The 13,308-nt window shown below is 46.6% G+C and overlaps 1 protein-coding gene across 1 annotated transcript; it reads left to right on the top strand.

Moving 5' to 3' along the window:
* Positions 1 to 4,485: 4,485 nt before the first annotated feature.
* sncaip (synuclein alpha interacting protein) lies at positions 4,486 to 11,854 on the top strand. Its single transcript, XM_022769080.1, has 11 exons — positions 4,486 to 4,554; positions 5,409 to 5,481; positions 5,592 to 6,154; positions 6,430 to 6,598; positions 6,690 to 6,997; positions 7,347 to 7,526; positions 8,001 to 8,114; positions 8,329 to 8,454; positions 9,214 to 9,383; positions 10,072 to 10,161; positions 10,303 to 11,854. The coding sequence occupies exons 1-11, from the start codon at positions 4,498 to 4,500 to the stop codon at positions 11,333 to 11,335; spliced, it is 2,883 nt and encodes a 960-aa protein (XP_022624801.1). The 5' UTR covers positions 4,486 to 4,497; the 3' UTR covers positions 11,336 to 11,854.
* The last annotated feature ends 1,454 nt before the right edge of the window (positions 11,855 to 13,308 follow it).

Below are 13,308 nucleotides of genomic sequence, written 5' to 3' on the forward strand. Positions count from 1 at the left end.
AAACCGACTGAAAGTCTGCTGTGTTTTCAATGTTTTCAGTCTGTAGAGACTAATAAAGCAGCTTCATTAGCTGCTGAGTCTGTTTGTGTACAAACTCTTAAACAGTTAAACTAGGTCTGTGTCAAATACATCCTTTTAATTATAGAGATATAAAAAGAGAGATCACTCTGTGTTGGTTGTCAATGTTTATTTTAAATTTTTACTTTCATCAGGCTTCAGTAATTTTTCTTGCAGTGCGATTTAATGTTCCAACTAATTTTTGATCAATTAAAACCAGATAATTATAAAGAAGAAATTCAGCAAAATCACAAACTCATACACACATATTATAAAGAGGTGGCAATGATTAGTCGATTAATTGATTTATTAGTTGGTTCCTGCTTCTTAATGGTGGATATGTTCTGTTTTTTTTATGATATTCTGAATGTTTTTTGGGTTTCGTAGCATTGATCAAACTAAAAGACTCATTTTAAGGCGTCACCTTCACCTGTGAGAAACTGGGACGGACATTCTTTCACTGTTCTCTGACACTTATTATCAATTAATCCAGAAAATCAAAGTGATAGTAAGTCCAGCCTTAAATCATATCATATACACCTTATATAATATATATATTACATATCCTGAGTTTCCCCTGGTGGATAAATAAAGTATCTATATGTGTAAGTTGTAAGTGACTTACTTTCTTCCATCACCAGTAACATCCTGAATCTGTACTTTTTCTTTATTGCTTTCACTGCTCAGTCTGTCACATTAAAGCTTCACATACAGTTCAAACAAGGCGATACAGTAAATAAATGTTCATTTATTGATCAAACAGACCATTCAGAGCAGTAAACTGTGTCACATGTCACGTCAGTAACACGACAAACATGTCAAACAGAAACAAAGAGAATTCATTTTATTCATTTTAAACACACTTAGCCTTAAGATGTTTGTTTGGAGACACAATGTAGAGAAATATTAAAACTCTATGATCATTTCCTGATCCTGACCAATCACGATCCAAGAGCCTCATCAATAACCACGCCCCTTAGCTATGTGGCATTTACACCTCTGCGCTTTTCCCATTCGTGATAATTATTTATCTTATAGACGTGTCGTTTCTAATGAAGGTGGTCTGCGGCTCAGGTGAAAAACCATCATGTTGTTATTTAAATATTTTAAAAGTTATTTAAAATGATCGTCTGGCCCTTTAAACCTGGATGTGAAGGTTTTCTAAATAACTCGATATAAACCGTGTTTACAATGAAAACACTTTGTTTCACAACCATCTGAGTTTCTTCATGCAGCTGCAGATGAAATGTGACTCAGAGTTTAATGCCATGACACTGATACGCAGTGAAGATGACCGAGTGAACCCGCAGCACCGTCCACGCCACGCTAATCAGATTTAAACTGGCCTCCGTCCAGTCTGCAGGTCTTAATGCCTGTAATCAGGTTTCCATGTAATCTGAATCACAGCCTCAAACTGTGAGATGACAGCACAGGTGGTTCAGGTGGTTCAGGTGGAGAGAGAGAGAGAGAGAGAGAGAACAAGTTTAGACTGTAAATATTTTCAGGGTAGAAGTTAAAAAGTTCTGTTTCCGAATAGAAACGACTCGTTAATCAGCAGTTTATTTATTTGAATGAACCTGTTGTTACTCTGAATGTGACTGAGCTGGTTTCTTCCTGATTCTGGAAACATCATAATATAACGTTTAATATAATTTAATATAATTAATAAGTGGAGATCTTATATTAAATCATGAATTAGATCAAACAGCTTTGTATCTGGAGACTTCTCCAGACACTCTGCTCCACTGTTTTAATTCTCTGTCTCTCAGGTGTGACGCTCACCTTTCCCTCACATACCTGTAACTATATAACAATACACACTATAACAATACACAACAATGTGACACATTTTTACCTTCATCAAACACTGGATGGACATTGCACGAGGACATGTTGCAATTTTGATGATATTTCAATTGATTGTGCAGCTTTAAGTAAAAGTCAGTTACTTTCTACTTATTTGATCCAACGGATCCTGATTTAAATCTTTTTTTTTTTTACTATTTATATAGACGACATTTCACATTCAAGGGTTTTATTTATATGTTTCCTTAAATTAAGGTTTTGTTCTACTGAACGATACAGAACGATGTGATATATTGTGATTGAGGAATGAGTTTTCATTTGATTTACAATGACAAAAATATAAAAGTGATGATGATGATGATGATGATGATGATGATGGTTTTTGCTGGGTTCAGTAAAGCTGCTGATCAGGAGACGACGTGCAGGTTGTTGCTCGGATCATTTCAAATGTTCAGTTTTGATCATTTTAAGGGAGAAAATGTCGGTAACAGTAGAAGCTGTTAGATTAGAGACACTTTAAATAGAACTCTAAACAGGTCTGAAGAACTATGTTAAACAAAGATAACAGGTTGAATTAGATTGAGTGTAATTGGTCTCTGATTGGGAGTCTGTTTCCAGGAACCAGTAGGACCAGTAAAGATGGTCTGTTCGCTCAGAAGCTCAGACTCCAGAGACGCTGCGTGCAGCCGCTGATCCTCGTGGTTGTGAGACAACGACTAGGTCCAGCTCCTCCATTTCTATTTTTAACACCAGTTCAACAAACAGGAAACAACGTGTGACGCCACACTGACTTCTTCTTCTCCGGTGATTTCTGGTGACTTCACCTGAGGGACGAGTGAAGACACACACAGTGGGGTCTTCTCTTTCCTCCAAAACAACGTTTCATCTCAGATTGTTTTTGTGTCTCGCCGCCTGGAAAGATTTGGACTCGTCAGCTGTTCACATAAACAGAGAGAACAGACGTCCTCCTCCTCCTCCTTCCTTTTTTTTTTGATCCAGTCTTATTTTTGATGTCGGGTTTCAGGCCTAAACTGTTGTTATCAAGGATGTCAGGCCTCCACTGTTTCTCAAAGCTGCAATCAGAGGTTTTTATTTTGACCGGTTCAGTTCTGCGGTCACTCCCACACAGTCTGAAAACAGCTCGTACATGGAAGCTCAGCCTTCTGTTGCTTATTGAACCATAAATTCAACTTTTATTCATTTGAAAATATAAACAAAAATCTTAGAATTTATTTAAAGCTTCATATTTTCTTCTTCTTCTGTGTTTTACTTGAAGTGTTGAACCATCAGAAGATATAAAAACCATCTCAGTGTAGTTTTACATCTCCTCTCTCAGGCTTCTCTCTGGAGCTCTAGTAACAACAGGTCGGTGAGCCAATCAGAAGAGAGGAGGCTCTGAGCCTCTCTTCTGATTGGCTCACTGTTTTCTGGGTGATCCAATAAAAATATAGCAGATTTCAGGTAAAACACTCAGAGAAACCAAATCCTGCAAGGTTTGGATGGTGGGTCCAGGTGGGCGGGGCTTGGTGACTGCTTTGTTGTGACATCACAAAGTTCCAGAAGTCCTGACGGCTGGTTTTAAGGCTCAGTTTCTGAATACAGGCTGTGTGCATTTCTCTGTGGACTGAGGCTTTGATACTTTCACAGTATTAATATAGAAGCTAGACCTGATCTATAATCACACTACACATGGACACAGACCTTTACACTGGAGGAACTTTAATGTCTAAAACCTGAAACTTTATGGTTTAAATTAGATTTTCAATCCAAATATTGGTGAAGAAGATGAAGAACACGTTTCAGTCGAGATGTCATATCCAGTCATAAGTTCCAGATTCTCCAAAGTTTTATTGTCATATAAATTGAATCTCTTTCAGACGAGTCCGTGGTTTGGAAACATCTCTTTGGGCGTGGACGACCTGTGATGGGCGTTCAGGTTTTATAGACTAAACAGTCTTACAGAAAGTAAATAAACAATAACTACAATCACCTCCTCGTGGTCGTTTCCCTCCTCCACTCAGACTAGCTTCAGGTTTCATCCCTGTTTATCCAGAGTCATAAAATATGAAGCATTTGTCATCAGAGTTTAGTTTTGGTCACCAGGGTCGGGTCCTGGTCTCGTGTTGATCCAGGTTGCGTGCTGTGTCTTTAAATCTTCACGGTCTCTGATTAGCGCTGATTATCCCGCTGTTTGTTGCCTTTGATCTCCACGGCTCAGGCGCTTTAAACACTTTAAAACCTGCAGAAACAGGATTTGACGTTGTTCAAACAGCTCGTTTTAGATTCAGATTCTTTGTCGAGAGGGAAAATCCTCCGTAACGTAGAAGTGGATTCTGTCATTTCCACAGTTTCCTCTTTATTCACAGAGCTGCAGTTTGTCTTCAGTCACAGAGAGTTGAACAATAACACAGAAAACACACGTTTTCAACAGGACCGGACTGAGTTTCCTGCAGCTACTTCCTGTGTTTTATTCCTGCTGATCATATCACTGCAACGTTAAGACCCAAAAATCATATGAGTGTTTCAGGACGCAGCAGAACATTGTGGCTTTTATTAAAGTGTGTTTGTGATAATACAGATGTTGTGGTGTGACTTGTTTGCAGCTGGGCGTGAGGCTGATGATGTGGTGTGAAGATGGAGGCTCCTGAATACCTGGACCTGGATGAGATCGACTTCTCTGATGATTCAGTGGTCAGTACGCCGTGGCGGCGAGTCTGATGTTCACATACAGCTGCGTGAATAAGACTGGTAGTAAACTGTAGTGACACAAACAAAGCACCACAGTTAGCGTTGATCTTAGCATTAAACGCTGGCTAACCAGCTGCTGCGTCGTCGTGTGTGATGGGCCAGTGCAGTTGCACAGTTTGCAATGACTCCGACTCCGAATGAACAGTTCACTGCTGCTGCCCCCAAACCCCCCTGTGGGGCCCCTGATGACGTGTGCTGTAGCTAGTGTCTACTGATCCCCTGTATGTGAGGTGTTTAGGGAACATCTGTATATTTCAGCGTCTAACAGTATTCTTCATGTGAGGCGTTATGGGACATCTGTAAATGTTGCATCTAATAATAGTCTGCAGGTGAGGCGTTTAGGAGACATCTGTAAATTGTAGTGTCTACTAATAGCCTGCATGTGAGGCGTCTAGGGGATGTCTGTAAATTGGAGCATCCAACGATAGTCTGCATGTGGGGGGGGGCTTCTATGGGTTTATTTGCCTGGGGGCCCCCCAGAGTCAAGGGTCACCACTGAGTATATCACAGTGAGATTCAACAGCAGCTCAAAGTGCAGCCTCCAGACTGACCATGAAGTTGATTCAACACGTCTGTGAAGCAGAAAACGATCTACGCTTCATGAAGGGAGAGTCCAGAGAAGCTGCGTTAGCTTCAGTTCTGTGTGTAAAACTGGAAACTGAGCGTTTAATTACACAGCTGTGACCTAACTGCTTCATGCTACAGTCTGTCTCAGAGCAACAGAACAGTGAACTCATATCTAAATATAACTGCTGTGCACAGCCGGTCCTCTAACGCGTCTCGCTCTGGTCCTGCAGTATTCTGTGACGTCTCTGAAGAGCATCCCAGAGCTGTCGAGGAGGAGCGATGGTCCGGCTGAGGAGAGACCAGGTACCTGAAGTATCCTGAAGATAGAACTGTTTTTACCCTCCTCTCATCTGAACCTAGAACTGTGCAGAGCCCGATGTCCTGATCTCCCTCCGTCTCTCCTCCTCCCGCAGCTCCAGCCATCAACTGGAGTCGTGGCGTTTCCTCCCATGGTGGCGGGGGAATCAAACCCACGGGGCTCGCCGAGGTCCACAGTAAGTTCCGGCCGGTGAAGAGGGTCTCCCCTCTCAAACACCAGCCAGAGACGACCGACTCAGACTCTGATGGGAAGCTCCAGGGTCAGGGGCCGGGTCTGGGGGAGCCGGGGGAGGGCAGCAAAGACGACCCCGGCTCCGACAAGCCGACTCACGCCTCCTCCACCTCCTCGGACGGGCCGGGGGGGAAGGTGAAGGGCCTGGGGGGCGGCGTCGGCGTGGTTGGAGGGAACAACCCTCAGGCTCTGTTCGGGGAGCTGGAGCACTACGACCTGGACATGGACGAGATCCTGGACGTGCCTTATATCAAGTCCAGCCAGCAGATGTCCACGCTGCCTCGCGTCCCCCACGACAAGCGCTCGGTGACGGGGAGCAACCTGGGGGGGGGCACCCTGGAGAGGAACCGTGGGGGAGGGCTGAAGAGCTCCGCTTTATCCCACAACGAGCCTCTGAGCCTGGGCAGCAGCAGCTCACAGACTCCGGTACAAAACACAGTCTTTAATACAAACATACACAGAGCCCTTTGAAACTGTGACAGGAAACTTGTGCAAGGCCTTCAGAATAAAAGCATGAAAGAAAAGAGGCTTTTAATTACTCCAGATGTGCAGTATTTAACTGTTTGACCTTTAGCCAATCAGCACGCAGTATTTCTTTGGGCTTCTGTGTCAAGTATGAACTTTATGAATGAATGCTTTAATCAGCTGTGATGTGTTGTGTCTTTAATTAAAACATCTGTGTCGTCATGCGTGTTGTGCAGTACTGTGTCCTGTCTCCGGTGAAGTGGTCGGACCTGAGGAAGTCCAAGTCGATGGACCCGGACCTCCACCACCTGCACCGCTCCCCGGCAGGAGGAGGTTACCAGCCGGAGCTGCTCTCCTCCGGACTCCTCAGCTGCTCGTCCTCCCTCTCGTCTTTCTCCGACGCAGGTGTGTCACCGCTGCTTCCTCTCTTTTCTCATCCTCTCTTGATGAACAGGAGTAAATATGACGGCGTGATGTGATGTCATGTGACTTCCAGACAAGCTGCTGTCGGCGCGGGTCTACCCAGACTCCCAGGCCCAGAGGCCGGGTGTGGAGGCTGCCGGGGGCCCGGGGCTGATGTTCTCCCTGCCGGGGTGCAGCGTGAGCAGGCAGGACGGCTCCAAGCCCTGGGCTGCCGGACCGGGAGGAGGAGGAGGAGGAGGAGGAGGAGGAGGAGGTGCAGGAGGAGGCGGGGGGCCGAGGGGGTTCGGAGGAGGTGGAGGAGCAGGAGCGGAGGTGGATGAGGAGACGAAGAAGAACCAGAACATCATCAACATCGTGAGAGAGGGACAGATCTCCCTGCTGGTGAGTGGGGGAGGGGCCACGCTGAAACACTGACCAATCAAAGAGCAGAACCACATGTGATGTTTTATCCTCCTTCTCCTCCTCCGACTCCGTTTCTCTTGTTTTTCATCCACCCTTTTCTTTCCTGTCTTCTTGCTGCTCCTCCTCCTCTCCTTTCAACACATCTTTCTCCTTGCTCCTTTTCCTTTTTCTCCTCCTCCTGCTTCTCCTCCTCTTCCTCACCTCCTTCCTCTACTCTTCTACCTGTACTGCTCCACTTCTTCCTTCTCTCCCTACTCCTCACCTCCTTCCTCTACTTGCTCATCCTTCTCTTCCTGTTTGTCCCTCTTCACTCCTCCCCCTCCTCCAGCCTCACCTGGCAGCAGACAACCTGGAGCTGATCAGAGACGAGGACAGGAACAACCTGCTGCACATCTCGGCCTGTCAGGGTCACGCCGACTGTCTGCAGCACCTCACCTCTCTGATGGGGGAGGACGGCCTCAACGAGCGCAACAACCAGCAGCTCACCCCCGCAGGCCTGGGGGTCAAGGTGTGTGTGTGTGTGTGTGTGTGTGTGTGTGTGTGTGTGTGTGTGTGTGTGTGTGTGTGTGTGTGTGTGTTTACAAGTTTAAAACGTCTCAAAGAATCATTGATAAAATAAAAATAATAAGCTGAGCTGCTGCTCGACGTCTTTGTTCAGAAATCTGCTTCACGAGGAAATGCAGCCCTCTGATTGGCCGCTGGCAGCTGCTCAGTGATGTCATACATCTGATAAACTGATGTAAACCTGTGTATCAGCTCCTGTTTTCTCTGCCCTGCAGTGGAAACCAGGCTCTTGATTGGCTGCCAGACAGGAAGTGTGTTATCTCGAGACAAGCTGGGCAGCTGTGTGCTGATTCCTGATTGGCTTTTATCAACAGGACTGTTGTTTAGTCACGCAGATTAACAGGATGACTGATTTACAACTGTGTGTGTGTGTGTGTGTGTGTGTGTGCGTGTGTGTGTGCGTGTGTGTGTGTTTCAGAACGGTCATCTGGAGTGTGTGAGGTGGATGGTGAGTGAAACGGAGGCCATCGCAGAGCTGAGCTGCACCAGAGAACATCCCAGTCTGATCCACTACGCAGCCCGCTACGGACAGGTAACACACACACACACACACACACACACACACACACACACACACACACACACATATACATGAACAAGTCCACAAGTCCCTGAGAAGGGAAGTCTTTAAATGAGAGCAGCTGATGTGTTCCTGTCACGTTTCATCATGTGATTCAAAGCAAATGTAAACTCTGTGTGTGTGTGTGTGTGTGTGTGTGTGTGTGTGTGTGTGTGTGTGTGTGCAGGAGAAGGTGTTGCTGTGGCTGCTTCAGTTCATGCAGGAACAGGCGATCTCTCTGGACGAGGTCGACCAGCACGGAAACACGGCCGTGCACGTGGCGGCTCAGTACGGACACCTCACCTGCATACAGGTACGTACGGTATCCGCCTAACCATCCCTCCGTCACTTCGCCTCAGCAACCTGCTGTTACCGTGGTAACACCATCCGACATGCAGATTTTTTATCACTTCTTTCTTCTTATATTCTTCTTCTCTTTTCTTCTCTGTTCTTCTGAATCAGGAGTTTAAAGACGTTTCCAGCTCATGAAACTAACGTCAGCTGTTCTGTAGTTGGTAAAGTCGTTGCTGTTTTCATATATTTTAGTTTAAAGTTCTGTCATCTGTGATTAAAGTAAATGTTTAAGTTTTGTATATTGTGAAAATGATAAACTACAAATGATTATTGTAAGAAAAAATGAAGATTAGAAATAAAATATCCCGTGACCTTTAGTGACCTTTAGTCCCCTGAGGGGTCGACGTCTGTGAATCGTCTCGGCGACGATGGTGTTCTGCTGCTTTCACTTTCTCTGCTCCGACTTACCAAGACAAAACATCCACTTCTTCTAAAACTGAGTTTCACCCTCTGAAGCTTGTTTCCCTGCAGAGTGTTTTCCACACACACACACACACACACACACACACACACCCCCCCGCTGCAGGAGAGGCGGATGTTATCAGTCCTGTCTGCTTCCTGTTGGCGAGCCAGTCCCACAGTCCAAATACTGATGGTTAATGATCTGCTTTTACTTCAGCAGAGCCAAGCAGACCTGCACTGTGTGTGTGTGTGTGTGTGTGTGCGTGTGTGTGTGGGATATAATAACGTTAGCGTGTGTGTGTGTGTGTGTGTTCAGACTCTGGTGGAGTACGGCTCTAACGTGACGGTCCAGAACCAGCAGGGCGAGCGGCCTTCCCAGAGTGCCGAGCGGCAGGGACACACCACCTGCGCTCGTTACCTGGTCGTCGTGGAAACCTGCATGTCTTTGGCCTCGCAGGTCGTTAAACTCACCAAGCAGCTGAATGAGTAAGTTACAATGTTTTTACTGTTGTAGTTACAGTCTGCGTCACCATGACTGTTGTTACAGATGTTACAGATGTTTTTAAAATGTTGATTGAATTATTGATTCTATTGATTCAAACTGTTTCCAGTTTAAACACTTTTATTGTTTTTAATTAAAGGAGTTAATGTTATCAATATGTTCAGAGTCTGAAACACAGTTTCCTGCAGCAGCTTCTCTCCTCTTCACATCTTTACCAAACAGTTGGGTTTGGGTTCTTCTTGTGCTGGTCGGAAGGTCAAAGGTCAAAGGTCAAGGTCACTGTGACCTCACAAAACATCTTTATGGTCATAACTCACAATTTAACTTTAACTTGTCTATCAGGATAAAATGATGAAGGTCAAAGGTCAACCTCACTGTGACATCATAATGTTCTGTAAAAACACCTCTGGCCATTAATCAGCTCTGTGACTCAGGAAGGAAAGAGAGTGACCGTACTTCCTGGTTGGCGGAGGGATACAGCGGTGAGGCGGTGATTGTAGTTACTGTCCGTCTCTGTCGCACCCCCTGACTCCCCCCCGGAGAACTTTAACTCTGCGGGTGTCGGTTGTTTGATGTTCTGATGCTCTGATTCGTCGTCTCTCGGAAGTGAAGCAGGTTTGTGCGTTTGTTTTCTTCACCTTGACACCTTGTGTCTGTGTGTGTGTCGTGCAGACAGGCAACAGAGAGGATGGCTCTACAGAAACAACTGCAGAGAGTCATGGAGCCCAACAAGGCCGAGGGGACGCCTTCCCGCTCTCCCAGGCAACACACACACACACACACACACACACACACACACACACACACACACAGGGAGGGAGGGTGTGTGTGTGATAATTAACATACACGTTAAAACGATGTAAGAGTAAAGGAACACCTTCTGTCTCCCTCTCTGGACTCCAGCTCCCATCAGCCCTCAGTGGAGGCGTGGCCAGAGATGATGCTGACGGCGGAGGGGACTCCGGGTGACGGTCACTGGCTGGTCCGTCAGGGAGGGGTGGGTCAGGACTCTGTGCTCAGGCAGCTGCTGGGGAAGGACGTGCCGGAGACGCTGTGTCCCAGGGAGAGGCTGCCTCTGTCGGGCGGCCTGAGCAGAGAGGGCCCCTGCGGCGCCGGGGCCCCCGGGGGCCGCAGGACGGGGCTGGTGGAGAGGAGAGAGCTCAAACTGGCGAGACTCAAGCAGATCATGCAGCGCTCCCTCAGCGAGTCGGATTCAGACGGTTACCCGCCAGAGGAAGGAAAGAACCAAGGAGCCCCGCCCTCAAACACTCTGCGACCTGATAGGCCGTCCCACCTGCCAATCACAGAGGAGGATCCGGTGTCGAACCACCTCCATTTGATGATGAGAAAGCACCTCCCCGCCTCCTCCTCCTCCTCTTCCTCAGCTGAGAGGAAGCAGGCGTTTTCTGTTAGTGGCTCCAAGTCGGTCGACAGCGTCGGTTATAACCCCTCCCCCACCTCCAGCGACCCCGAGGCCGCAGACGGCAAAACGCCAGATGCTTCCAGCGACCTCCACGACGCCGCCAACGGCCAGAAGGTCGCCACCAGCCCCAAGAGCGCCCTGAAGTCCCCGTCGTCTCGCAGGAAGACGTCCCAGAACCTCAAACTGAGGGTCACCTTTGACGAGCAGGTCCACAAGAGCTCCAGTCAGGAGGCGGAGCCAACCAAAGGGCATCATGGGAAGGAGAGGACTCCAACAGGAAGCTCGGAAAGCAAGCGTCCGTTTGGGACGTTCCGCTCCATCATGGAGACGCTGAGCGGAAACACAAATCACAACAACAACAACAACAACAGTGGCGGCGGCGGCGGGGGTGGGGGCGGTCCATCGGGCTCTGCTGTCAAACTGCCCACCTGTCAGAACTCACCTGGCAGGAAGTCGGAGAGTAAGAGCAGCCCGGGGGGGGCCAAGAGCAAGAGCAAAACCAGTAACGTCTAACCACCCCAGTGCCTCCTGACGGGCAGAGAGCGAGCAGCAAGAGGCAGGGATCATGGGAAATTTATCGCCAGTCACCTGATTTAAATACGTCGTGTGTTTAAAGTCGAACCACTTCCTGTCGGCGTCATAGCAACAGGTCGTACACGGGAGACGTCAGAAATATCTGTTTCACCAGCGTCACAAAGTGTTTCCAACGAGTCCGAACCCGAAGACAAACTCTCTCCATCAGGCGACGTGAAGATTAATATATTTAAAAACATGATTTAATATAATTCACAGTGTCATTAAAACACGACACAAATACATTTGAATATGAAATGAAAATGCGTCGCATCACGACACGAAAACTAAAAGAAGCGATAAAAGACAGAATAAAACTTCAAGTGATGAAATCCCGCGTGATTTCAGATCAATGAGACTGAAGGTTTTTTTGTCTCTTCAGCTTCAGTGTTTTTGCGTCGAGGTGGAAACGCTGACGCTCGTGTTTGTTTTGGATACAGTCACATCAGCTGATTACAAGCCGAGCGGGTCTCGTAAACAGAGTGTTTACGACCTGTCGTCCCGCCAGCACCCCCCCCCCCCCACGCCACATGTTTGTTCTTAACTGATCGTCCAGATGTGTCGATCCACATCTGTCCTCACATCACCGCCACATAAACACTAGTTAGATTTTAAATAATGAACTTCAAACAGAATCATGTTCAGTCGAAGCTTCACACTCCAAACACACGTTTAACCTCCGTGACGAACAGCTGGATTTCCTCTCACCTCTTTTCTTCTTCTGTGGTTTTCATACGTGTTTAGTACAAAGTTTCTCATGGTCTTTGCCTCGGATGTTTGACTCTTGACAGACAGGAAGTGAAGGCTCTTATTTTGTCACTGCACAGCGAAGAAGAAGAAGAAGAAGAAGAACCTGTGGAGGCGGAAGGATTTGTTTTTATTGACGGACTGGATGAAGGTTGTTTGTGTGTTAATCGGCGTCCTGCAGAAACCTCACATCTCCATCACACAGTTGATCGTGCAGCTGCGGCGGCGTCACGATGAGTTTGTGTCTGATTCTAAAACATTCCCAGAGTTCAGTTCAGTAACCAAAACAAAACAAGTGTCAAAACCTCATCAGTGTGTGGAGATACAAGGTTTCTGTTCCTCTGTTACTGTACTCTGAACCACACTACAGATGAACTTATGAGTTATTAGTATTTATGTTTATGCACACAGTTATATGATTTTGACATTTTTAAAAACTGTGGTTATAATCATGCACGTGGTCAACGTGCACCAGCACAACAAGTACTTCTAAAACCACTGTATATATACTGTAGTAGTATTTAATTTTCTGTTTGTTTTTTACATTATATTCCACACGATTTTTTATTTTTATCTCCATGGTATTATCTATGCAGTATTTTTGGCATGAAGTAGACGTTAGCTGTGCGGCGTGTCGGAGACGGAGGTCACAGGAAGCACCTTCTGCAGCGGCCGACACACGGGCCCGTCAGCTGACAGACACGTTTCAGTTTGAGGACTTCTACGGCGTTCACGAGATTCTGATCTTAAAGCCTGAAACACGAGACTGAGGCTGAAATCTGAAGCTTTCATCGGGCCGGTCCACGAAACACACCGACACTTAAGAGTTAATGTCTCCTCAGCCGAGCGAGCTGCACAGAATCTCTTCAAAGGTTTTCTTAGTTCAGGAAAAAAGAAATTTACAGCAGTGGAAGAGATTTCACAGCTGTAAAATCCTACTGTTTCCGTGGAGACCGTTTGTTTGATGCCATTAGCAGCTGTGACGCCTGTGAACGTCTCACCTGTGAGTCGGCCAGAAGAAAGGAAGGTGGAGTGATCACGAATCAGAAACTGACAGCTGATCAGATCTATAGAGCAGAAATCAATTCCTGTAAGTGACTCCTGACTGTCAGACGAGGAGGAAACCTTCAATACTGAGGTGAACTTATCAGAGAAACTTAAGGAGA

Source organism: Seriola dumerili, unplaced genomic scaffold (genome assembly GCF_002260705.1).
Source record: "Seriola dumerili isolate Sdu_G_001 unplaced genomic scaffold, Sdu_1.0 BDQW01002177.1, whole genome shotgun sequence".
NCBI lineage: Eukaryota > Metazoa > Chordata > Actinopteri > Carangiformes > Carangidae > Seriola > Seriola dumerili.